Source organism: Vidua chalybeata, chromosome 16 (assembly GCF_026979565.1).
Source record: "Vidua chalybeata isolate OUT-0048 chromosome 16, bVidCha1 merged haplotype, whole genome shotgun sequence".
NCBI classification, from domain to species: Eukaryota; Metazoa; Chordata; class Aves; order Passeriformes; family Viduidae; genus Vidua; species Vidua chalybeata.
In genome coordinates this window covers 1,788,213-1,813,849 of record NC_071545.1, presented here as the reverse complement: position 1 = coordinate 1,813,849, position 25,637 = coordinate 1,788,213, and the positions used below count along the sequence as shown (strand labels likewise).

At 53.5% G+C, this 25,637-nt stretch overlaps 1 protein-coding gene across 7 annotated transcripts in view; it reads left to right on the top strand.

Moving 5' to 3' along the window:
- RAB11FIP3 (RAB11 family interacting protein 3) overlaps positions 1–24,935 on the top strand; it is an 80,511-nt gene extending 55,576 nt beyond the window's left edge. For 6 of the 7 annotated variants that reach the window (XM_053957566.1, XM_053957569.1, XM_053957568.1 and 3 more), the window contains 11 exons: positions 2,818–2,991; positions 7,175–7,309; positions 10,336–10,371; positions 12,837–12,930; positions 14,369–14,472; positions 16,569–16,709; positions 17,538–17,619; positions 20,242–20,379; positions 21,298–21,453; positions 21,833–21,973; positions 22,681–24,935. In XM_053957566.1, coding sequence (XP_053813541.1) covers positions 2,818–2,991; positions 7,175–7,309; positions 10,336–10,371; positions 12,837–12,930; positions 14,369–14,472; positions 16,569–16,709; positions 17,538–17,619; positions 20,242–20,379; positions 21,298–21,453; positions 21,833–21,973; positions 22,681–22,794 — 1,315 coding nt within the window. In that variant the 3' untranslated portion in view covers positions 22,795–24,935. The remainder of the gene's footprint in view (positions 1–2,817; positions 2,992–7,174; positions 7,310–10,335; positions 10,372–12,836; positions 12,931–14,368; positions 14,473–16,568; positions 16,710–17,537; positions 17,620–20,241; positions 20,380–21,297; positions 21,454–21,832; positions 21,974–22,680) is intronic. The other variant, XM_053957567.1, reaches the window with a different exon arrangement.
- The last annotated feature ends 702 nt before the right edge of the window (positions 24,936–25,637 follow it).

Genomic DNA, 25,637 nt, shown 5'->3' with positions numbered 1-25,637 from the left:
ATTCCTGGAGAGATTTCCACTGCTTTTGGTGAGGGTCTGACTCACCACAGGGATGGATGGGTTCCAGTGGATCCCACTGTGGAATATTGGTGCTTCTCAAGGGCAGGAGGAGTATGTGCAGATGCCCACAAGCTGGGCTGGATTTATTTGTGGTTAAATAGAGATCTGGAGGGTTGACATGTTTTTATTAGCGGGATAAGGGTAAATCCTTCAGATGGAACAGGTTTTTTGTCATAAATGGCTTATGTGTAATCTTTTTTTCTTTCTGGTTTAGTCCAGCAATCTGCTCATACCTCATTTCCCTCTCCTAGCCAGTGCATGGAGATAAGGGCAGAGCCAATGCCAATTTCTGTAATAAGACAATATTATGATGATTTTCAGTGTAGAATTTTGGAGAGCAGAGTGTTGTTAAACCCCCCAAAACACAGAGCTGTGGCTCACAGCCCTGTGGCCACCTTCACAGCCCAGTTGTTGCAAATCCCTCCTGCCTTTTCTCCATCTTAATTTGAAAACTTCCATAGTCCTGGGCAGGAAAGGGGGCTTGGCTTGGTGGGGAGGCCCTGGCGCAGGGTGCCCAGAGAAGCTGTGGCTGCCCCTGGATCCCTGGAAATGTCCAAGGCCAGGTTGGACAGGGCTTGGAGCAATCTGGGGTAGTGGAAGGTATCCCTGCAAATGGCAGGGGGTGGAATGAAATGGGCTTTAAAGTCCTTCCAACCCAAACCATTCCAGGATTTTGTGTCTCCATGCAGTGGAAAGACTCTACCAGGGACAATGACTCTCTGCTGAGCTGTGTCCCCTCAGGAGCAAGGGACATCCCAGGAGCTGTGCTGGGTGTGTTCAGGGTTTGCTCTGAGGCTTAACATGCTGCAGCCTTCTGGCTCTGGTGTTAAAAACACATGGAGCAGCATTCCCCACTCCAGGATTGTCACACACAGTGTTTTCCCAGATGGAGCAGGGAAAGGGCTCCTTTGTCTTGCTGGGGGTCTGTCCCAGCTGCCTGAACCCTCCTCTCCCCAACACCAATCCCCCAGGGTTATGGGGTTAAAGCCTTGAGAGGATTAGGCAGCAACAAGCAAGTGTGAGCCTGGCACGGGCTGCCGTGGAACTCACAGCATTTTGGATGGGGCTGGGACATGCCCAGCTCTTTCTCTGCCATGCCAATCACAGAAATTGGTATTTTAGTCGAGAAAGGGCTTGTCACCAACCCTGGGCACTGTCCAGCAAGTCTTGAGTATCCCCAAATCCTGTGTTGCAGCTGCCAGTGGGAAAACTTGGTTATTGGGGGAAAAAAATCACCATAAACCTCCCAGTGCTGCCTGGGTTTTTTCTGTCCTGTCCTGCTCTGCCAAAATGGGACACATCATTCACTTGGTGGGGTGGGTTGACCCTGGCTGGACACCAGGAACCTGCCAAAGCTGCTCCATCCCTGCCCTCCAAAGATGGACAGGAAAAGAAAATATAACAAAAGGTTCATGAGTTGAGATAAGGACAGGGAGAAATCACTCATCAAATACCATCACGGGCAAAGTAGACTCGAATTGGGGATATAAATTGAATTTATTATTGACAAAATCAGAGCAGGATAATGAGAAGTAAAATCAGACCTTAAAAAAAACATTTACCCCCCATCATCCCTCCTTCCCAGTTCCCCCTCCTTCCCCCCAGTGGCACAGGGAGATGGGAGTGGGGTTGTGGTCAGTTCATCACACATTGTTCCAGCCACTGCTCAGGAAGAGGAGTCAGAGTCCTCCCTCTGCCCCAGTGTGGGCTCCCTTGCACAGGAGCCAGCTCTCCATGAACCTCTCCACCCTGAGTCCATCCCATGGGTTCTCCAGGAACTGCTGCCCCGTGTGTCACTCTGTCGTGGGGTCACTCCTTCAGGCACACGCACTCCTTCCATCACAAAATGTGTGATGAACTGACCACAACCCCCACTCCCGTCTCCCTGTGCCACTGGGGGGAAGGAGGGGGAACTGGGAAGGAGGGATGATGGGGGGTAAATGTTTTTTAAGGTCCCCTACAGGGTAACAGATCCGACCAGAACCCTGCTCCAGCGTGGGCTCCATGGATCCCTGCCAGGACCCTGTCCCAGCACAGCTTCCCACGGGCTCACAGCCCCTCTCAGGCACCCCTTGCTCCAGGCCTGGGCTCCTGCAAGGGCTGCAAGTGCATCTCTGCACCTCTCTGCCCTCCATGGGCTGCTGGGACACAGCTGCCTCCCCATGGAGATTCCCCGCCAAGGAATCTCAGGGCAATCTCAGCTCTGGTGCCCGGAGCAGCTCTTGCCCCTCTCCTGCCCTGCCCTGCAGAGCTGTTCCTCTCCAGTGTTCTCACCCCACTCTTTGCACTCAGTTCACTGCCCCATCCCTTTTTTGTGTTTTCCCTCTCAAATCTGTTATCCCAGAGGTGCCACCACCATTCCTGGTGGGCCCAACCTCAGCCAGCAGCAGGTTCACCTTGGAGCCACCAGGGATGGGCTCTGCTGTATGTGTGGGAAGCTTCCAGGGATGGGCTCTGCTGGATATGGGGGAAGCTTCCAGGGATGGGCTCTGCTGGATATGGGGGAAGCTTCCAGGGATGGGCTCTGCTGGACATGGAGGAAGCTTCCAGGGATGGGCTCTGCTGGACATGGAGGAAGCTTCCAGGGATGGGCTCTGCTGGACATGGAGGAAGCTTCCAGCAGCTTCTCACAGAATCCACCACTCCCATACCAAGTGCTGTCCACACAAACCCAATACTCTGGAAAGAGGATGTCCTGGATGCAGTGGGAAGGCTGCTGTGACCCCTCCTCTAACATCTGCCTGTCTGTTCCCACAGATCCCATCCCCACGAGCTGGCCCTGGGCTCCGAGCTCAGCCACTCCATCGTCACCGTCATCAGCGGGGAGGAGCATTTCGAGGATTACGGGGAGGGGAACGAGGCCGACCTGTTCCCGGACCCTTTGTGTAATGGGGAAAGCAGCTTTGGCAGCTCCTCCTTCCTCTCTCCCAGGTAATGCCTAACCCTGGTGCTGCTTCACTCTGCTCTGTGGGACAGGGGTTTCCTCGGGATTTGCCAGCCAGGGGGCCTGGCAGAGTTTGGATCCAAGGGGATAATGGGCTTGGAACTGGAAGAGGAATTCCCCGCCTCGGTGTTTCCTTTCCCTGGTCAGTGCCCATCCTGTGACACCCAGCAGGAGCTGGAAGAACTGTCTGCATTTCCAGTGGCACATGCCCTCTCCTGTTAGGGATGTGGCTCCTCAGTGAACCTTCCAGGAGAGAAAACCACCTGCAGCCTTACCCCTGATCCTGCAGGATGACTCTAATGTTTTTTCTTTTTTATTATTTTGGCCTTTGATGTAATGTTTGGTTGGATTTGCACGAGCTGCAGCAGCATTCCCTCTCTAGGGATATCTAGAGCAGAAAGCAAGCTGTAGCATTTCCTTCTTGCTTTAGGGTCTGAAACCAGGAAAAAGTCCATTTTCCAGCCCAAGCAGGGTTGGCTGAGGAGCTGGTATGGTGGTACACACCCCATCAATACTTTCTTTCTAAAGAAAATTAGTAAAAGCTGGAATATCATCCAGTGCTGCAGCCCACAAAGTGTCTGGCATGACAGGTAATACCGGAAATGTGTTCCTCCATTGGAAGCACATCTCTGCACAGGGCAGAAATGTTCCCTGCCAGCCACAGCTAAAGACAAAAATATACTTCTTTCTCTTTGGAATGACACATTTGTGCCTTTCTGCAGCCATGTAAACTTCTGAAAACTTTTTTTTTTTTTTTCCTGTCTTCCCCTTTTCTCCCAGCTTCCCAAACCCCTTCACGGAGTTTGGACAATTCTGGTTGCACAGGGCTGGCAGGGAAGAGTAAGTCAGGGCTCATTTCTTTTTGGCTGGTGCAGCAGCAATGTTGGAGGTGTTAATAGCAAACAGGAGAGTTGCTGTAAAGAATTCCTAACCTTTTCCTTTAGCAAACCAGTGCTCCAGCACTGGGATACCCTGCAGTGGGAAGGGCACAGTCTCTGATCCTTGGCTTGCTCCGTGCAGGAATGTAGGGCTAGCTGTGCTGGTTCTGTGGCACAGGAAGAACTCTGATTAAAACCCAGCCTTGGTGTTCGTTTTTCCTTGAGGATGAGCTGCCAGCCTCATCCAGAAGGCTCCTGGCAAGAAAATACCCAGCTAAAGGAGCTTTTCAATCACTTGAACTTTTTAACATCAGGCCAGAGCTCCCAGTTTGCCCACGCTCCCAGTGTTCCAATCTTGCTCTGCCAGGGCACCATCTCTCCTCTGCTCTGTCTCTGGATCTGATCCACACCTTATCCCATCTTCCCTCTGCTGGGAGGGGCTCGCTGGGCACGTGGCCACACAGGTTGTGGTGGTTTGTGCTGGAGACTCTCTGCTGGGGCTTGCTGGGGAGGGAGGCTGGAGATAAACCCTGTAAAACCTCTGGAGTCAGGAATGTGGGGCTGTTGGAGCTGAAGGATTTCCTCATGCCTCTCAGGTCTAGCCTCCCCTTGGATTATTGCTGTGTGTGTGAAGTCTTGCCCTAAACATTCCCTGTGTCTGTGCAGCTGTTCTGACTTTGGATAGGAAGGAACAAGACACAGGGAATGGCTTCCCACTGCCAGAGATCAGGGTTAGATGGGATATTGGGAAGGAATTGTTCCCTGGGAGGGTGGGGGGGCTCTGGCACAGGGTGCCCAGAGCAGCTGTGACTGCCCCTGGATCCCTGGCAGTGCCCAAGGCCAGGCTGGACGGGGCTTGGAGCAGCCTGGGATGGTGGAAGGTGTCCCAGCCATGGCAGGGGGTGGGGTGGAATAAGCTCTAATGTCCTTTCCCACCCAAATCATTCTGTGCCTGAGCAGCCCCAGTGTGTTTAAACACACCTGAGGGGACACAGGCTGTCCCTGGTTCTGGCTGAATGGTTTTTTTGGCTGTATTTTGAATACAAAGAACAGCATCACTTCTAAAGGGCCACATCACCACAGACCTTTCCTGTGCTACAGGAGTCTCTAAATGGGAATAATTTCTAGAAATTCTCCTGCCACAACTCCAGAAGATGAACATAAACTCCAAGAGCCTTCAGGGAACACTGTGGGGTGCAGTGCTTCCCTGCCCAGTCCTTGTATTCTTGTTTGTGATCCCTCCTCTTAAGTCTTCCTTTGCATATCCATCCAGTAGGAAAAGCCTCTTTGCAGCTCTCAGTGGGAAATAAAGGGAAAAGCTCCTTGTCTCCATCCCAGCCTCCAGGAAGCACCAAGGACCTGTGGAAGACAAATGTTGCTCCAGGAGATGGAGGGAGGCCCAGGGAGGCTCTGTATTGTAGAACCACAGAATCTGCTGAGCTGGAGGGGACCCATCAGCATCCTGGGGTGGGTGGAGACAGCCCAGGGCTGAGCTCTCACCCACTCCACAGGCAGGGAGCCAGGGCAGCCGGAGGCCAGGAGGATCTGCACACACCCCAGGAGCTGCCAGGCTGGCCTGGGGCGTCTCCTCCACACTTCTCTTCTCATTTTGATTACTGCTGGTTAAATTTGGGTTCCCACCTGGCTCAGGCTGCACCACCTGGGAAGGGAATGCACCCAAGAGCACCCAGAAAAGGGACATCCCTTCCCCCAGGTGCCACACAGCTGCTGTCACCTCTTCCCTGCACAAACCCTGAACCACCAACCTGTGTGCTGCTGGGAGAAGGTCAGACCTGCCCTGAGGTGTAGGGGGAATGGTTTTCAATTGATTTTTTTTTCCCCAGAAATGGGAAGAGATGACAATTTGGCATTTGCTGGTGTCCAGCCTGTCTGAGGGGGCTGGGAAATACTGTACAGACAGCACAGACTCCTGGGCTGGGGGCTGAGCCAGGGCACCCTTGGGATGCCCCGGGCCAGGAGTTTCTGGTGTGTTTGTGTATCCCAGGATTCACTGCCCCTTCCTGATGCCTGTTGGGTTTATCTTGCTTGTGTTTGCTCACACCTTTACCTGTCTCTCTTATCAAACTGCTTGGGTTTTTCACTATTTAACCTTTCTTTGATTCACATCTGTGGCTTCCAGAAGCACATTTTCTTACAGGAAGGATTTGTGGAGTCTGGCCCCAAATGAACACAAACCATTTGCTGTTGAGAATCCCCTCTGTCCTGCCCAAATCATGAGGAAGTGTCTCCCAGCTTCCCAAGTCCTAGAGACCCCCATGGCCCTGCCCAAATGGCATTCCCTGCAGGAACACAGCACTGCTCCTCTGGGCTGTGCTTTGGAGGAGAGAGGGCTTAAACTGCACCTGTCCATTTCATCTTGGCTTAAAAGCTGTTTGCAGTGAAAATCTGACTCTGTGCTTTACTAAGGTGGGTCTGCAGCAGCACAGCTGCTCTACTTTTAAAGCATCCCACTGGAAAACGGGACACTGACCAAAGGATTATGAATCCCACAATATCCTGAGTGGGAAGGGACCCACAGGGATCATCCAGGCCAGCTCCTGGCCCTGCCCAGACACCCCAACAATCCCACCCTGGGCATCCCTGGCAGCGCTGTCCAAGCACTCCTGGAGCTCTGGCAGCCTCAGGGCTGTGCCCATTCCCTGGGGAGCCTGGGCAGTGCCCAGCACCCTCTGGGGGAAGAACTTTTTCCTAAAATCCAGCCTAAACCCCCCTGAGATTCAGCCCTGGCTCACAGCACCCAGTCCTGCAGTGTGCAGGTTCATTCTGCACTTACTGATACAAACCAGGAGCCTCCTGAGACTGATTGCCTGGAAAATCCTGCTGGAAAATGAACTTTGCGGTGGTGTAGGTTTGTGGGAAGCACTTACCTCACCTGCCCTGGGCTCTTGGGGATTGAAATTGGCTCAGGGGTTTGGAAATGTGGGCCAAGCTCAGCTGCTGGAAGTCTCTGGGAGGGGAGTGACGGAAGTGTTTCTAATTACCAACTATATAAATTCTATTGAGCAATTACAAATTATCAATTAGCTACATATTGTTATAAACTATTCTAAATTAGAAATTATATTATTTTAAGCAACCCCACATTGGCTTTAATTTGACTTTGAAAATTATAGTGGGAGGCAACCCAACCAGCCCTGAGTTTTTAATTCAAATTTCATACCTCCCACCAAAAGTTCCCCTACCTTGAGGTACCCTCAGCTTGTGGAAGCCACGGCTGCAGCTGCTCTCTGTGCTTTCTGTGCTGCTGACATGACCCTTGTGATCTCTCTAGCACCAATCCACTCGCTGTGAAACTGCACAGCATTCTCGCAGATGAAGCTTTTGAGTTTTACTGTAGCCAGTGCCACAAACAAATCAACCGCCTCGAGGATCTTTCTGCTCGCCTGAATGATCTTGAAATGAATAGGTAACCGGGCTCGTGTGCGTGGCCATCCCAGCCTGGGAAGGGTGTTCTGGCTGGGAAGGCTCTCCTTGTCTGGCACAGCTTTTCCCTCACTCCACGCTGGTGGGGAGGGGATGAGTTTCACCCGGCCACGGGAGCCTCTGCAGGTGCTCGAGGTGGTGGGGAGCTCGTGGAGGGTGAGCAGGAGGTGCCTTTAATGCAGGCATTAAATGGGGCTGGCAGACAAGGAGAGCATTCCCTGCCCTTTGCATGCCTGTGCATGGTGGGTTCCATGGGAGCCACGAGCTGGCTGTGTACAGTATTTCTGTCACCAAGGAAAGACTGGGAGTGGTGTGGAAGGGCAGCCTGGAAGGGCAGGGACGGTCCATCCTTCTGCTGCAGGAACAACCTGAAGGCATCAGCCTGCTCCACAGGGCTTGGGGGCAGTAAAATCTTGTCTCACCCAGCTTCACCCACAGCCTGCCCACCCCGGTGTCACCATGGGCTGGGGAGATGTGACAGACACCAGGAACATTAGGAGGTTTTGAATGGCATTTTGGAGGTCTCCCAGGCAGCAGCTGGATGTGTTTTCTGACAAGTGGAGATGGATTTCTGCCTGTTGATTTATTCATTCAGAACTGGTTGCAGCCCTCTGGGTGGAAGGATGGTGGCATTGGTGATAAATCTTTCTTCTCATGGCTGTTGTGGCTATTCCTGGCTTTTGTGGTTTTTGTCATGTTCTTGGTCTCTGTCTGTCCTTTGCAGGGACAGTGTGATCTGGGAGCTCTCCTGGTCTATGGAAGGAGAACTGGAAAACAAATAAGCTTGAATTTCATTCTTTTTAATGAAAAAAAAAAAAAAACAAACAAAAACTCTCTCCTTTTATTTTTCTTGGCTAAATAGTTGTCTTTGCTGTTGGAGGCCTTGAGGGTCAGTGATGGGTCTCAGGTTATGCAGGTATTAAGGAGAACACTGGTTTTCCCTGGAAGCCCCACTCCATTTCAGCTTTTCTCCACCACATCTACTTGCAAAGCTGAACTAACACCTCAGAGCCTTCTGTCATGGGTGAGATTTCCTGAGGAGCTTCTCTGTCCCCTGCTCATGGTGGGATTTCCATAGGCTTTGATTTGCCCTGTGAGTAGGTGCAATTCCTCCATCTGTGTTCAGGGTTTCCCAAGTACAAATTTACTGGGAATATGTTCCAAGGGCCTTTCTGGAAGGGGCAGTGCCCCCTCTTTGTGTGCTGTGGATGGGAGGTGTCCCGTGCAGCGTGTGGGACATGCAGGACCTGCTGCTCCTCCCTGTATCACCAAAGACAAGAGGCCCTCAGAGCAGGGGACAAGTCCTGGAGCAGCAGGAACTGGACCAAAATCTGGGACAAGCCTGAAGACACCTCCTCCAGGGGATTCTGGCAGCTGGGATGAAGCCCAGAGCACCCCAGAACAGCCTCACTCATAAAAACTGCGGGCACATAGACAGTGTTTTATCCTTGGAATAAACTGGGGAGCTTGCTCCCAGCATTGGGGTGCTGCTTCCCGAGCCCACAGCATGGGAAAGCAGGGAAGACTCCTCCAGGAGCTTGGAATGAAGTGGTTTGTGCCTCTGTTTTGTTCCAGTGCCCTTGCTGGTGTCTCAGCCTTTGGACACTGCAGGTGCCGTCACTTCCCCAGGAGCTTTTTCCAGAGGAAAATATTTTCCCCCCAGTGCTGGAGCCATTCCTTACAATTCCTGGCAAACACCAGGACCTGACCTCCTCCCCTTGGGTGCCGAGCAGCCTTGAAGCCCAGCCAGCAGCAGCTCTTGTGCTCCCTGGAAATCTGGGATTTGAGGATGCTCTTTGACCCGAGGGCTGGTCACCCTGACAACAGCCCCCAGTCAGGTTTGGGGGTTGCTTTACAAAGCAAATTGTCCTAAGCTATTTTTAATCCCTCCTTCGAAGAACTCATGTTGCAGCTCCAAGCAGGAGTGGACTTCCAGATGATTTTATTTGTTATTTTTTCCTAAAACTGAGCTAAGCACCAGGGAATGCAGTTGCTGCTTCTTGGATTGGAGTTGTTCCTGCTGCCATTGCTGAGTGAGGATTTGGTGTGGCCCAGTGGCATCTTGGCATCTTGTGACACCAGCATGGATGGAAGCTGAGGAGAACCAAGCCCTGTCCACTTCCCCAGCACCTGTCAGGACTAGAAGAAGCATGTCAGCAAGGAGCTGGTTCTGGAAAAGGCTGATTTTTCTCAGCAGGGAGAGCCTGCAGCCTGTCCCCTGCAGGTGGGACACAGTGACACAGCCCTTGGCTGCTCGTCCTGTGGTGACACTGATCCCTGACCGCTGTGGTATGGTGGCAGCTGGCTCAGACATGGATCCAAGGAGTGATCCCCATCAGTTACCCGTGAGAAGGAGAGAGAGCTCATCCCCCTCCACAGCTACTGCAACAGTGCCCTGCTCAAAATCCAGACAGGGGCACCACCAGCAGCTCATGAAACCTCTGAGCCAGGAGCAGGCAGCACTTCCCTGGAGATCCAGAGCCCAAGAGTGGGATGGTGGCTGTGGAAGGGCAGAAGGATGGATTGATCCAGTGGGGTCATGGCTGGATCATTTGGGATCATGATCCAGTGGGATCATGGCAGAAGGACGGATGTGCCATTGGTCCCCAGTCCAGGGGAGCTCTGGGGGTGGCAGGGGAGGCCTGGGGTGCCCTGGGGTGCAGGACATGTGGCTCAGTCTGCCATCAGCACCGGGCTGGAGCCCCCCCAGCCTCCCTGCTATTCTTAGCTCTTTCCTTGGGGATCGGTTTTCAGGCAGGATCAGCGGGAGAGCAGAGCGTGGCAGGGGGCAGCGAGCTCTTCTCCAGCATTATTCCATGTGCTTTGTTATTCCTTGTTGTTCAACACGGGAGTGGCCCCTCTCCTGCCCTTTCCAGGGGTTTGGGGGTGCATGCCAAGGGCTCCCTGCCAGAGCAGAGGATGTGCCCCGGAGTCCATGCAGTTTCCTGTTTGCCTGGCTCTCCACTGTCAGCTTTTCTAACTCTTTCCTGTTTTTTCTTCATTTTGCAGCCCCAATAAAAGACTTTCCAGCAAGAAGGTGGCAAGGTAAGCTCATACTCCTCTTGTTGTTTGCTTGATCCGTGTGAGCTGCCAGCTCCACAGAAGGAAAACTCAAAATAAGCTTGGAGAGTTGTATTTCTGGACTTATTCCATAGTGCTGGGGAAAAGTGGGTTTAATTCTGGTTTTTTTTTTTCTGGAATGGAGGTTTCTCACTCGTGCACACAGCTGGAGGCTGCTGGCAATCTGATTCCTTCCAGGAAAAAATGGGGGAGCTTTTCCTCATGCTCTGTCCTGCCAGTGCCATAGCAGGGGATACATGGAGGAGGGAAGGAGTCTCTAGAAGGTCATATCCCTCTGGGATATGTCCCAGTCTGGGATCCCTCCCAGTATCACCATGTCTGTAGAGTTCTGCAGGACCAGACCAGTCAGTACCCCCACCTGGAGGAATTCTCCAGCACCCCAAAAATTCCAGCTGCCTCAGACAGCTCTTGGTCCTGTTTTACTTCACTCCATGTCACCCTCAACACTTGGCTTTGTGGAAGCAGCTCTCCCTGCTCAGGGGTCAGGGGCTCTGGGGCACTGGGTGGGCTGCAGGTAACTCTGGTTTAATGGTTTAACCCTGGTTTAAGCCCAGGTTTAATGCTGTGCTGCTTCTGTCCTGCATGACCTCATGTGATGTCAGTCACCTTTTCCATGTGGGCATTGTGACCCCTGACTGCACAGGGATATTGGATATATCCAGGCAGTTTGCCGTGGATCTCTGGGGCCAAGGGTCCTTCCCTCCCCTCTCAGTGTCACCTGGTGCTCACCTTTCCTCTCCCAGCTCCCCCATCCCTCCTGTTCTCATGCCATCATGATTGTAAGGATAAACTGACTCTTACCTCGCTGTTCTGCCTCTGCCACGCTCAGGAGAGAGATTTCCCTCTGCACTTGTTGGATTTCTCCTTGCTTGATTCCCAGCAGGACAGGGACACTGTGGAGGAACAGGCAGCTCAGTTTGGGAATGTTCCTGTTCCTGACACTCACTCTGCTCCCCGTGCTGACCCAAGCAGCTTCCCTGCACCTCTTCCTCCCACTGTGCTCTCACACCTTTCCCTTCTCCATTTTTCCTGCACTCAGCAATCTCCCCTGGCACCGTTCCCCTCCTGGAAAGGAAGCAGATCCTTGATATTACATTTCCTACTTCCACTCATCTTACTTTCTCGAGCTTTGTTAAAAACACTGGCAGGAAGGAGGGCTGGGGGGAGCAGCCTGTCCCCAGGTTTCCTGTTTTAGGACTCGTTTTTGTCCCGTGCCTGGCACAGATAATTTTGGCAGGATTTGAGTTAAACTTTTGGGAACAGAGATACCCTGTCTTATGGGGGATTGAGCCCTCCTGGCCCTTTGCTTTTCTGAGGCAGGGATGTGTGGGCTTGCTTAAATATTAGTTAATTCAAGAGCAGTCAGGTTTGGTTTGTGATAAGGGGGGAGATAAGAGTGTTTTGCCGAGCCAGATCCTTAAGCTCAGCCCAAAGCAAATCCTTTGTTGCAGATACTGTAATTAGTGAATAATCCCAAAACATTTGCTTTTAGAAAATTGATTTTATTTTGGTAAAGGCTCTTTCCTCATTTTTCTTATCCGGGTTCTGCTCGTGCCAAGAAATCTCAGCTGCTTAAGCCCTGTTGTGCTTGGCACGATTTAAATGACAAATGTGCCTGAGACTTTAAAACCTAAATATAAACTGAGGGTGAGGATGCAGAATCAGGCTGTGGTCTCTTGGTAAATGCCAGTTGTGCTTAGTGAGTCCTGGCATGAACACACTGTAGTGGGTGGAATTCAAGAGCCAATGGTACAAATTCCTGGGAAAAAACTGAGGTTTAAAGAGACCTCTGTGGTTTTGTCATCCGTCCCCTGCTCAAAGTAGGAGAGCAGAGTGTTCTCCTCCTGCCTGGGGTTCCAGGGCTGGAACACACCCCCTCTCCAGGGCAGATCCAGAGCCATGCTGAGGGTGCAGCCCCGAGCAGCCCCTCTCCAGGGTGTCCTTTAGCTTGTCACAAAGCTGGGGACGCCGCTGTCACGAGGCCTCGTTAATGATTAGCTCCCCTGGGCTGGGGGGTCACAGCCTCAGGGGGGTTTGCCCCTCTCCCTCCCCTTACATCCTCACTTCTTCCCAGCCTTATCAGCACTGGGAGTACTCTGGCCTTTGCTGGATAATCCACAGCCTTGGGACTGGACTAAAGAAAGAAAGTGGGAAGAGGGAGCTCTTATCTCTTCCCATTCCAAAGAGCAATGATCCCGGTGTGAAGTCCCGGGAGCGTGTCCACGTTGGAGCGCTGGATTTCCCGGGAGAGCTCCGTGGTGAGGGGACATGCAGCACTCCAAGGAGCAGTGACAGATCCCTGTGGCAAAGGCTGAGGAGGGCGGGAGGTGGCGGCCGCGCCAGCCGCTGTCACCTGGTGTCACCATGGTGCCGGTGCTGGGGCTGATGCCGCTGCTGCTGTGGGTCGGGGTGGTTTGTCTCTGTTTCAGGCAGCTGCACCAGACGAGCTCGCTGGCCGTGGGGGTGATGGAGGAATCCTACCGGGACAACCTGGAGTGCACCGACGAGGACATCACGGACAAGGTGAGGCCTCCCTCCCTTCTGCCCTCGGCCTGGGCCATCAGGATGCAGCTGGTGCCGCTGAGCTTTTCTGAGATGTTGAGAGGAAAGGGTTATAGGGTAAGGTCTGTGTTACCCCGCAGGATTCAGTGCCTTGCAGTGCTCCAGTGTTGCCAGGCAGTATCAGGCTGAAGCTCCTCTCTGTGCAGATGGGACATGGGGAGCCCTCTCCATGGAGGGGATGGAGGAGGAGAGGAGCACTCCAAGTGCCGTGCAGGGCCAGGAAGTGACACTGGATCTTCTCCAGGGGCAGTGGCTTCCCCCAGAGTGCTGGGAGGAGAAATGGGCTGTTCACAGGCAGCATTTTCACTTCTCATTCACACAAGAAGATGTTCTCAGGTTCTGCTTTTCTGAGGCAGTCCACCCGATGTGAAACAAGAACTTCCTCTTCTTGGCACACTCTGCTCGTGCTGTCAGGGTAGAGTTGATTTTGTGCTGGTGCTGATGAGTTTTCCTGGGGTATTACAAGAAAGGAGTTGTAGGATAAGATGGGAGCACAGAAAAGATTTTGTTTGAGTATCCCTAGTTAAAAAACAGGGAGAAGAAGCTATGGGAAAGAAGCTGAGATTGTGTAGATGTCTAGTGAAGTCCTGGAACTCCTTGGAAATGGCTTTTTATCTCTGGAATATGAATGTCCTGAGGAGCTGTGCGTGAAAGAGAAATGTGTATGTGTGGCTACACTTGGAAATAATTATAATGCAGGGAAGACCTTTAAAGAATAAATAGAAATCAACACTTTTCCAAGGCTGGAAGCTGAATAAAATAGTTGGGTTCCTTAAGGCATTTGACTTGGGGAAACCTTTGATGGAAAGGGCACTGCTGGGAAAGGCCTTGTGTGTCTGCACGGCCTCTTTAATACTCCCATGTCTCCAGCCCTTCTCCCAGAGCCACAGTTTGGCTTTTCCAGACATGCTCCCCATTTCTTCTCCCCCAGGATTGTTTTATATGGAATTTGAATGAATCAAATGCAAATACAGCTGGAATAAACCCCGTACAGGTACGGGGAGAAAATCCTCACCTCTGGTCCTTCCCCACCAGCTGGCACTGATCCCTCCATCTGTAAATTCAGGGTTTCCATCCTGTTCCAGGCAGTGGGGAGTTATCCAACCTCAGGGCTGCACGTGGAGTTCTGGAGATCCACCAGGATCTTTCCCTCTAGACTCCTTTTAGGATGTAATCAGGAAGGGATTGAAGAAAGGAAACAGTGAAGTGTTTGACCCCAGACGGGTACATGGGAGCCATCAAAACCTGGGAAACTGGTGGAAAAGGATGTTTTAAAGGGATGCTTTAACTCAAGGCATGACTGCCCAATTCCAGTGGGAGTTCTGCTTGTTTAGGGATGCTGTGGGGGCTGTTCTGGGTTTGAGGCTGCCCGGAGGCTGATCTGTGTCCCTGCTGGCAGGTGGTGTTCCTGGAGAAGCGGGTGACGGAGCTGGAGAAGGACACGGCTGCCAACGGGGAGCAGCACAGCCGCCTCCGGCAGGAGAACCTGCAGCTGGTGCACAGGTGAGAGCCCCTCCTCATGCTTCAGCTCCCTTCCCAAATCCAAAGCACAGCCCTTACCACGGATGTTTACTCCATCCCAGCTGAGAACAGGACTCAGTGATGTGGAGATTTTATATTTTATGGGCTTAAGGTCTCTGGAGCTCCAGGACTTGGCTTTTGGTGATTTTAATATATGGCTTTTAATTGCTGGAGCTGGACCAGGGCAGGTTTAGGTTGGAGATCAGGAAAGGTTCTTCCCCCAGAGGGTGCAGGGCACTGCCCAGGCTCCCCAGGGAATGGGCACAGCCCCGAGGCTGCCAGAGCTCCAGGAGCCTTTGGACAATGATCTCAGGGATGCCCAGGGTGGGATTGTTGGGGGGTCTGTGCAGGGCTGGGAGTTGGAATCTATGATCCTTGTGGCTCCCTTCCCACTCAGGATGGGGTTTTGTTGTTATTGTTGTTGTTTGTCTTTTGGTTTTTTTTCATGTGCTTCTCTGCTCCATGTGTCCCTCCCAAAAGGTCTCTGGAACACTGGGTCTTGGCTTTAAAAAATATGTATATGTATATGTATATGTATATGTATATGTATATGTATATTTACTATCTTTTCCTGCCCCACATGCCCCTTCCAAATGGTCTCTGGAGCTCCAGGGCTTGCCTCCTGCTGGATCCTGGCCAGGGTACAGCCCTTTGGATCTCACATGATGTAATCCCTGTGTGTGCTAATCTGCCAGGCTCCTCTCTCCCAGCATAGCTTTACCCTGGGCAGATAAACCCAGCACAGTTTATCTATAGGGCTGTAATTCTGTTAAGTAACAGTCGTGTCAGGAAACTGAGCCACTCAAACAAAGGTTTCCCTAAGCCCTGATAAACCTGGGAGTGAGGGAAATGTTTTCACTTCAGCAGCTTGGCCTGGAAGTGTCGGCTGGCTCTGGGTGAGCTCGGTGCTGGGGAGGAGTGGGATCAGCTGGGAAAAGCCTTCCCCTGGGCAAAGCCACTGCAGGAATTCCAGCTCCCAGCCCCATCCCTGCAAGTGCTCATGGACAGGTTGGACAGGGCTTGGAGCAACCCGGGATAGTGGAGCCAGGCTGGGAGAGCTGGGGGTGCTCACCTGGAGAAGAGAAGGCTCCAGGGAGAGCTCAGAGCCCCTTGCAGGGCCTAAAGGGGCTCCAGGAGAGCTGGAGAGGGACTGGGGACAAGGCATGGAGGGACAGGACACAGGGAATGGCTTCCACTGCCAGAGGGCAGGGATGGATGGGATATTGGGAAGGAATTGTTCCCTGGCAGGGTGGGCAGGCCCTGGCACAGGGTGCCCAGAGCAGCTGTGGCTGCCCCTGGATCCTTGGATCCCTGGAAGTGTCCAAGGCCAGGCTGGATGGGGCTTGGGGCAGCCTGGGACAGTGGAAGGTGTCCCTGCCCATGGCAGGGGTGGGATTGGATAAGCTTTAAGGTCCCTCCCATTGGTCCAGCCCAAACCCTTCTGGGATTCTGTCTGCAGTTCTGCTGACACACAGGAAAGGGTGACCTGCAGATCCCTTGGTTTTTGTTGGGATCACAGAGAGTGAAAAGAAGGATTGAGGCTGTTGCCTTTTCTCTGAGCAATGAGACCACTTCCTGCTGGAAACAGCTGAAGGAGGATTTCTCTGCCATGGCTACTGCTGGTGGAACCACAAACCCTGGGATCTGTGTTTGGATTAGATGCGCTTAAAGGTCTTTTCCAACCTCAGTGACTCTGAGATTCCCATTAAGAGATGTGTATGTGTGTGACTGCTCTTGGAAATAATTCTCATGCATACAAGACATTTAAAAATAATTAAAAATTAAGTTCTTTCTCAGGCTGGAAATTGAATAACATGCTTGTGTTCCTTAAGGCATCTGACTTGGGAAACCTGTGATGGAAAAGGTGCTGCTTCTCCTGCTGCATCTGCTGGGATGCAGTGAAGCTGTTTGGGATGATGATTGGTGTATTTTCCCTGGAAGCCTGTTCTGTTTTACCATCTGCTTCTCCCAGCTCACCTGAGGGGTGGGAAAGGGGCTGGGAAGAGAGTCTGGTCCCTCCTTTGGGATGGCAGCCTGCTCCTAAGGACAGTTTAATCCCCTCTTTGTCCTCTCTGCAGAGCAAACGCGCTCGAGGAGCAGCTGAAGGAGCAGGAGCTGAGGGCTGACCAGACCCTGCTGGAGGAGATCAAGAAGCAGAGGGAGCTGCTCAGCAAAATGGAGAGGGAGAAGAGCATTGAGATCGAGAACCTGCAGGCCAGGTGGGGCTGGGGGGGGCAGCTCTCCTGGAGCCACCCCAGAATCTGTGCCCAGGCAGCCTTGGGGGCACACAGGGAGGCAGGCAGGGAGTTTAATGGGTTCCAGGTGGGACTGAAGTCACCACAAACCCTGAGTTTTGGTTATTTCCACCTTTGGCCCACAGACCTAATCTTGGGTTCTTTATTTGAGCTGCTCTATTGCATTTTAAGTTTAGCTCCCACCCTTTATCCATGTGCCTGCCCTGCAGTGTGGGGATGAAGAGGGGATTTGTTAATGCTTCTTCCCATAAATGACTCCTTGGAGTACTTTTGATGCCCAGATGTTTTCCACCTTGATGGAAACAGACAAATACCTGGGAAAGGAGAATCCTCCAAAGAGGCAGAGTGTCCCAGCCAGGGTGCTTCATGCTGCCTGGTGGATTCCAAAGAAAGAAGTGGGGTGGGAGAGGTGTCAGTTATTTGACAGGGTTTTTCCAGCTTTCCCAGGATGTTTTGCTGTTGTTCATCCCTTGCAGTCCATGGAAGGTGGAGACAGTGAGGTTTTACCTGGGAATGCAAACCCAAAGCCCTCTCTGACCCCCTGTTCTGTTGTCTCTGCTGCTGAGGCTTGTGCGGGGACTGAAAAAAACCCTTGGAACAAGGAAGAGCCCTGGAGCTGATGGATATCAGCATTGTGTGGATGCCCCTCTCTTTCCCCTGGCAGCAGAAGTATCTCAGGGTTTGCCTTGAACAGATGAATTCCTGCTGGCTTCCCTTTGGTTTAGTATTCCTGGGATGTTTTCTCCCCCTCTTTGGATGCTGGGATGAGTCTCACACCCGTTGTCTTTGCAGGCTGCAGCAGCTGGATGATGAGAACAGCGAGCTGAGGTCCTGTGTCCCCTGCCTGAGAGCCAACATCGAGAGGCTTGAGGAGGTGAGGCCAGAGGGTGCCTGGTTTTGGGATGAAATTCTGGCTTTGGGATGAATTTTCATGAACATGAGATCCATTTAATGTAACAAACCAGTTGCTTCCATTTTCCAGTTGCTGCAGACCCCACTTTGGACAGCACTATCCCACACAGTTATCCTTGTAGTTTCCCACTGTTCAGCCTGGAAGCTGGGAATAAACCCCTGATAAATCTCTCTGTGGCAGTGCCTGCTCAGGAGGGGACTCGTGCCCTCTTGTGGAAGCTTGTCCCCATCCCTGTTCCCATCCCTGTGGCCAGTCCAGTGCAGGGGAGGAGGAGGAGCAGGGATGCTCCATCTCCACGTCCTGGGATTTCTGAGTTGAGTTTCCAAAGATCTGTGTCACCTCCCAGCCCCTCTCACTGTCACCCTGCTCAGGATCCAAGGCCTTGCAGGGCTGGGGCATCCCGAGGCTCCTTGGGATGGGCAAGAGCCTCACCTTTAGGGACAGTGTGGGTTACAGGTGGGACACCTGGAACAGGGCCTGCATTTTGTCTCTGCCAAGCTTGGGGCAGAATTAAGGTTAAAGTTGAACTGAGATCAAACCTCCTTTCCCAGCTGGAGGGCCTGAGGCATTTTATCTGTGTTTAATCCCACGGGAGAGTGCTGCAGCTCCATCCCTCCTGATGTGGTCTTCATCTGCCAGGACCTTGTGAGCACAGCTGAGGCTGGGGGCAGGAAAACCCCAGTGGCTCTGAGGATAAATTCCCTGCCGTGGTGTGTTTCAGCCATGGGAAGTTGGTTTTGATCCATGCAGAGCCATTCTCCTTTTCTCCCCAGTGAATGGGATGAAGGAGGAGCAAGAGTTGCAGTCACTGCCCCTCCCTGCCCAGGAGAAGCCTGGCTGATGAGCTGCTCTCCTGTCCAGTGCCCAAAAATCAGGATTTTGTTGTTAGTGTTGCCTTTCCTGCTGGCGTGGTGCCTTTGGTGCTGCTCCATGGAGCAGGACACCCCCGAGCTGTGGAGTCTTTGCTTCTTTTCTGCCAGGGTCAGGATTAAATCATGAGATGGTGTTTCTTGTTGGGACTCAGATGTTTGTTAGTTCTTATCTATGTCACAGTCTCACAAACCCTGAGTTCTACAGCCCTTCACTCTAACAAACTGAAAATGGAGCTCCATCTCTCTCTCTACAAGGCCTTTTAAGGATAAACTGTCAAATTAAGACATGACACCTAAATTATTTTTACTTTCAACCCAATAACCAACCACCCTGCAATGTGGACTTTTTATCCAATTACACAAAACCACCCACACCCATGGAGAAGAAGATGAAGAAGAAGGACCAGCCTCCACCCTAAAACATCCATCTTGCTTTATATATATTACTGTATTCTGAAACCTTAAACTCTAAGTTTCCCACCATGTAATGTTACACTCTTCTATTCAAACTCCACACCCACAATCCCAGTGCTGTCATTCCATTTTGGAAGCTTCTCCATGGCCTCAGGTCAAATGCAGTGTTCTCTTGGGGGTCAGTGCCTGTCAGCACAGAAAGTCTCAAATTCTCAGCAGCCAGGGTTCCACCACCGAGCCAGCATCTGGAGCTCCTCCATGAAGCTGCTCCTCAGCCCTGCGTGCCACGGGCCATCCATCACCAGCACTGCAGGAGGTCCTGTGGCATTTGTGGAGTTCTGAAAGCCAAAACCATTCCCATGGAACTGGAAGCTGTGAGCCCGGGGAGGTTTGGAAGGGCAACAATGGTAAAACTTGTGGGCTGAGGGAAAAGACAGTTTATTAAGTAAAGCAAAAGCTGCCCACAGAAGCAAAGCAAAACATGGAGTTAATTCGCTGCTTCCCAAGGCAGACAGGTGTTCAGGCATCTCCTGGAAAGCAGAGCTCCATCATCAAGCAGGGAGCCTGACGGTGACTTGGGAAGACAAATGCCATCACTCCAAACACCCCCTTTTTCTCATTCTTCCCCTAGCTTATATTGATGAACATGTTGTCATATAGTATTAAAAATCCATTTTGAGTTCCGGGATCAGCTGTCCCAGCTGTGTCCCCTCCCAGCTCCTTGTGCACCTCCAGAATCACTGATGGTGGGGTGGAGTGAGAAGCAGAAAAAGCTGGTCACAGGCAGAAGGTGCTGCTCTAGGGGCTGTTGGCATCTTCACCTGCGTCCCAAACATTCTGCCAAGGCTTTGGGGAGAAGGGAACAGAGCTGGGCTGTGTGTTTTACATCCTGGCTTCAACTGGTCTATTCCTTCTTGGATCAGCCCTCAATTAAAACCTTTCATATGTGAATCCAAGAGGGAGGTAAAGATCTCAGATTCAGGACTTTTCTGAAATCCAGACATAAGGAGCCTTAAGATTTAATGTCTCTCCTTGGCCTGGAGCCCCGTGCTGGCCCCAGCCCATCCCACACCAGCATCGTGCTTCCCAGAAAACAGCACAAGGGTGGATATTCATGTGGATTCACTCTGGAGCCATCCCTGACTGCCTCCCTCAGTGCTGCCAAAGCCCCAGGCTCTGAGCAGATGAGATCCCAGCAGGCAGAGCCTCCTGGTGCCTCAGGAGAGGAGCATTCCCGGCAGAGCCAGCAGCCAGCCGGGCCCCAGGGCCTCTCACTGGGCTGCTCGTGTCCTTGCAGGAGAAGCAGAAGCTGCTGGATGAGATTGAGGACCTCACTGTGCAGCTCACAGAGGAGCAGGAGAAAAAGAGGAAGATGGGGGACAAGCTGAGTCAGGAGAGGCACCAGTTTCAGAAGGAGAAGGAGTCAACGCAGGAGGTGAGTGGAGCCTGGGCCTGCCACAGCCCTGTCCCCAAAATGTGGGAATCTGGCCTTGGCAGCCTCTCCAGAAATGGGTGCCTGGAGCAGTGAGGGCTGCCTGGGCAGAGGAGAGGGGTTCAGCAGCAGCACCTCAGTCACTTCTGCTGCTCTGGAATTCATCCAACAGTGTCCCTGCAAGGGGCTGTGCCACCCTGACCCCTTCCCTTCCTACCTGGAAGGAGCAGTGGCAGAGGCACATGGAGCCAGCAGGCAGGAGCAGAGGGGGTGGGAGCTGAGTGCCTGGGGGCTGGATCACACTCTCCCAGTGCTCCCATCATCTCTGCCTGGTGATCCCAGCTGGAGGCCCAAGCAGGGCTGGTGGTGGTGGCAGGAAAGGAGCTCTGGCCCAAAGTGGAATTAATTGTTACTGTGGTGTCACTGAGGGCTTGGGGGTGAGGAGGGGACCCAGCCCTGCAGCAGGAGGGAGCTGGCTGGGGAGGGACCCACTTTGCTGGGAGGTCTGTGCTGCTGCAGACCCAAACCCAGCATCTTCAGCCCTCCAACAAGGTCCTTGCAGGGCTGTGCTCATGTATTTCAGTAGCTCCCCATCTCCTGCTTGCTGGAGGTGTGAGGGAGGAAGAGGAAGCCAAATGCCCCCTGGAAATGAATTAAATCATGCAATGGTTTGAGAAGGACCTCAAAGTTCATCTTGTTCCACCCCCTGCCATGGGCAAGGACAGCTTCCACTGTCCCAGATTGCTCCAAGCTCCATCCAGCCTGGCCTTGGACGCTGCCAGGGACGGGGCAGCCACTGCTGTGGCCAACAATCCTGCTGCAGCAATCCATGGAGCTGCTCCCACAGCAGCCACATCCAGAGGGTGCTGCTGGATCTCCCAGGCCTGTGGCACTCAGCTGTCCCCTTGCCTTGCTCTGCAGCTCATCGAGGACCTCAGGAAGCAGCTGGAGCACCTGCAGCTCTTCAAGCTGGAGGCGGAGCAGCGCAGGGGCCGCAGCAGCAGCATGGGGCTGCAGGAATACAACAGCAGGACACGGGAGACGGAGCTGGAGCAGGAGATCAAGCAGCTCAAGCAGGTAAGGAAGGCTGGGCTGGCAGGGAAACGATCCCCTGATGCCAAGGGAGGACCAGCAGGGTCTGGGGGCTCTCTCCCAGGGGATGGAGTGGATCCGGGAGCACAGTTCTGTCTTGCTTTCCTGTCCTGGGAGAGGGAGGTTGGTGCTTTCTCAGGGACAGCAGGAGCCATTCTCTCTCTGCTGTGTCCCCTGGATCTTCCCAGTGTGTCTCATGCTTCCAAAGGTTCTCCAGGCTCTGCTGAGACGGAGGCAGCAGCCCATGTGCTGTTCCCAGCACTGTGTGAGCTGGGTTAGGATGAAAGCCCCTGTCTGCCTTTGCCAGGCTGGATCAGCTCTGAGCACCAGGTGCTCCAGCAGCGTGTGGTTTGTGTGTGAACAGGATAACAGGAACCTGAAGGAGCAGAACGATGAGCTGAACGGACAGATCATCAACCTGAGCATCCAGGGAGCCAAGAACCTCTTCTCAGCCTCCTTCTCTGAGTCCCTGGCAGCGGAGATCAGCTCTGTCTCCAGAGATGAGGTACGTGCAATGAGGAGCTGCTGGCTCAGACTGCACCTTCCTGGGTGCCTGCACCTGGCATGGCCTGGGAGGAGTGGATGTGCCCTGTGTGTGGCTCAGCCCATGCCCAAAATTCCCCTGAAAGCTGTCAGGAGCAAAGAAATCCCCACACAATTATCTATAGAGCTCTCAGGACTTACCCTGCCTGCCAGCCCTCCCTCCTGGGGACAGGGAAGCTGCTCCCTGCCCAATTGCTGATTCTGGCAGCTCTGCTTTGCCTGCCCTGGGACAGCCTTCCCCATTCCAGGACAGAGCAGCCACCACGGGCTGTGTCCATCAGTCTGGAGCTGTCTTTAAACCCCTGGGAGCCAGGACATTCCCCCTGGAGATCCCAGCAACTCCCTGAACACCAACCAGAGGTGGCTGAGCCTGCACAAGTGCTGGAATTAAATCTTTTAACACCTCAGGAAGTGGGGAAACACACCCGAATATTTTGGGGATCCAATGGAGATGTGATGCTCCCTGCTCTCTCCAAGGCCCCTCAGGCTGAGAGCTCAAGGAAGGACAGGAGTGAGCAGAACCAGTTTTTCCCTGGCCATTTAAACAAGGTCAGGAATATCCCAGTCCAGAGTGAAGAGCCAGGGAGTCAGCCATGGATGCACAGAGCCACGGGAAGCCCTGAGCAGTGTCAGGCAGTGACCTCTCCCTCCCTCTCCCCTCTGCTGCAGCTCATGGAAGCAATCCAGAAGCAAGAGGAGATCAACTTCCGCCTGCAGGATTACATCGACAGGATCATCGTGGCCATCATGGAGACCAACCCCTCCATCCTGGAAGTCAAGTAATGCAGCCGGGAGGATTTGGTGCTCTGAGAGGATGAAGAGGGACTCCAAACGTCTTTGCACTTGATGAAGGCACAAGGAAGCCTCAGGTCGGGGAGTGACTGAGCCACGGACCAGGGAAAAGGAAAACCAGCAGCCAGGCTTTGTTGTCTGACTCCGTTACTTTGAAGCCCTCCTGGCTGTGGAGGCGTGAAAGGGAACCTGGAGCAGGAGCTCAGGAAAGGGGCACTGCCGGAAGTGCCTGTGGCGCTGGGGACTGTCCCGACAGGCACCGCCCCTCCCAGGGACGCTCCCAACCGCGGCAGATCGGGATGGAGATGGAAGCGACAGCGCTGACTGTGCCCTGCTGCCCTGCCCGGCCCGAGCATCCGCTGTGCCAAAGTGTCCCCGACACACTCCCCCGGCAGAGCTGGGAACGAGGGAAGCGCCTCGCGGACTCGCACAGGCTTGGGGTTTGGTTTTGGTTTGGGGTTTTGGTTTATTTTTTAATTAACTTAATGCAAATGGCCTCATCCAGCTGGCTCAGCCCATCCTTGCCCCGTGCTCCTGCTGGGGCCGGCTGCGTGCAGAGCCCTCAGTGGCTGCAGGGGCTGTTTGGGACAGGGTGTGAGCTCACTTGGTCACCTGCCTCCTTATTTATTTTTGCTGTCTGTGGCTCAGTACTGTCGGCACGTCTCGGCATCCCGGCTCCACTCCCTCCTCCTCCTCTCTCCTCCTGCCGGGCCCTGCCGCTGAGGTGGCTCGGGGGGAGCTGTCACTCGTCCCCAGCTGGGGACAGACACGCGGGGCAAGGCTGCAGCTCCTCACCCCTCGCTGGAGGCCGGTCCTGGCCTCCTCTCCTAGTCCTGGGTGGGACACGCAGCGCTTTGGGAGCTGCAGAGGAGCGGCCCGAGCTCCCCAGCTCACCTCCCGATGTCCTGGGGACAGTGGCCTGTGCCATTCCCAGCCGGAGCAGGGCTCTGCTGGTGATAGCTGCAGTCCTGGAGGGAGAGCCTGCTCCAGCTGCCTTTCCCCTCTGTTCCCTGGGCTGTGCCAGGGGCTGGGGGAGCCGCGCTCATTCCTCATCCCTGGCACCAGCCAGGGCTGGAATCTCTGTGCCGATGGGGAGGGGAGCTGGAGAGCACCAGCAGCTCCCTGGGAAACAAAAGCCATGTTTACATCAGACAGCTCTGGGCTTGCTGGCACAAGCGGCCGTGGCACAGCGTGACCCCGGGAGCGGCCGCTGTCCCCCCCTGCTCCCCGGGGCTCCCGGGAGGAGCCAGCCAGCGGAATCCCAGGGATCGGCTTCAGCCCGCGGTTCCTCTTCCTGCTCGTCAGGTTTGGGGAATGCCAGAACGGCCTGGAAGCAGAAGCCACAGCAATCCCGGGTGTGCCTGCTCCCCCCAAGCCCCTTCCAGCCCTCGGGGTGACCCTGTGCAGGGGGACGTGGCTGCTGTCACCGCCTCATCCCAGGGGACAGCGGCCAAGGCACGGCCAAGTCACCTCTGGGGGCTGAACCCCAGAGCCCCTGCAGGGCAGCGGGGTCGGGGTGAACTCCAAACCCCGGGGCAGCTCCTGCACCCCAGCCCTCCCTCCCTGCCTCCCTCCCTGCCCCGAGGCCGCGGGAAGAAGCCACGTAATGTACATTTCCAGAGAAGCTTTGGGTGTAAATCAGTGTATACTTGGAGAGGGAAAATTTTTCTATCTTGTAGAGTAGGTATTTTTATAGAATGAAGGTTGATCCATTTTTTTAATACTTTAAAAGAAGAGAGAAATGTATCTGTGTATACACAAAGCATATATATATATATGTATAAATATATAAATATTGGAGATCTGCCTTTCTCGACTTGGGATCCCAGATCCCCAGGTCTCAAACAATCGTTTGTTTTTTCCTGTTGCTCTCACAGAGGTACTGTAACTGTAAATAAGCACCGGGAAAAAAAAAGTTTTAAGCAAACAAAAAGCACTGACTTGCACATTCACCATGCTTTAAAGTCCCTATGGAGAGAGAAAAACAAAAACAAAACAAAAACTGTACATCCTGAAAATGTTCCTCTTTCCCGACCAGTATGTGAAGGAAGTCCCCCAAAAAAGAGGCAAAAATGGTATTGTCTTAACTGATGTATCAATTCTTGTCGGATTAAAAGCTGTTACTATTCCTGCCCGGAGACTTTTTTTCCACAGAGGTGGATTGGAGCATCCTGAGGATCTGAGTGCTGGATTGGAGCATCCCAAATATCCAAGTGCTGGATATCCAGTGGGGTGGATTGAGTGGAATGTTCCTGCACCAAGGAGTGCCCTGATATGGGGAGAATGAGGATGAGGGAGGCTGGACCTGGCTGGAATGCCCTGATTTTAGGAGGATGAGGATGAGGGAGGCTGGACCCCACTGATTCCAGAGGGATCAAGGTCGGAGGGAGCCAAAATCTCCCCAGCCAGCCAAGCTGTGTGGGTGGGAATGGGGGAATTCCCCGTTCACCTTCCTGGAGGATCCAGGTGGGACCCTCGGAGCTGATCCTGCTGCCCAGGGACAGGGGGGCAGGCTGGGACAGGGACTTGTGGGTCTGCTCCAGGCAGGAACACGAAGTTTTCCCTTCCATCCATGCCGGGAGAACCCCCTCGGAGCACTCGGCTGTTCTGAACTGCTCCAAAAATCCCTTAAACGCCCTCACCTCCCTGCTAAGCTGCTCCCCACCCCTCTAAGCCTCCTCCACCCCTCCCCACCCCTTTAAGCTGCCCCAAAGGGCCTGAACGTGCAAAATCCCCTCCCAGCTCCTGCCGTGCCTCTGGATGGCTCCAGACTGTTCCTCTGAACCGCTCCGGGCAGCCCTGGAGCTGCAGCAAAGAGCTGGGAAAGGCTCTGA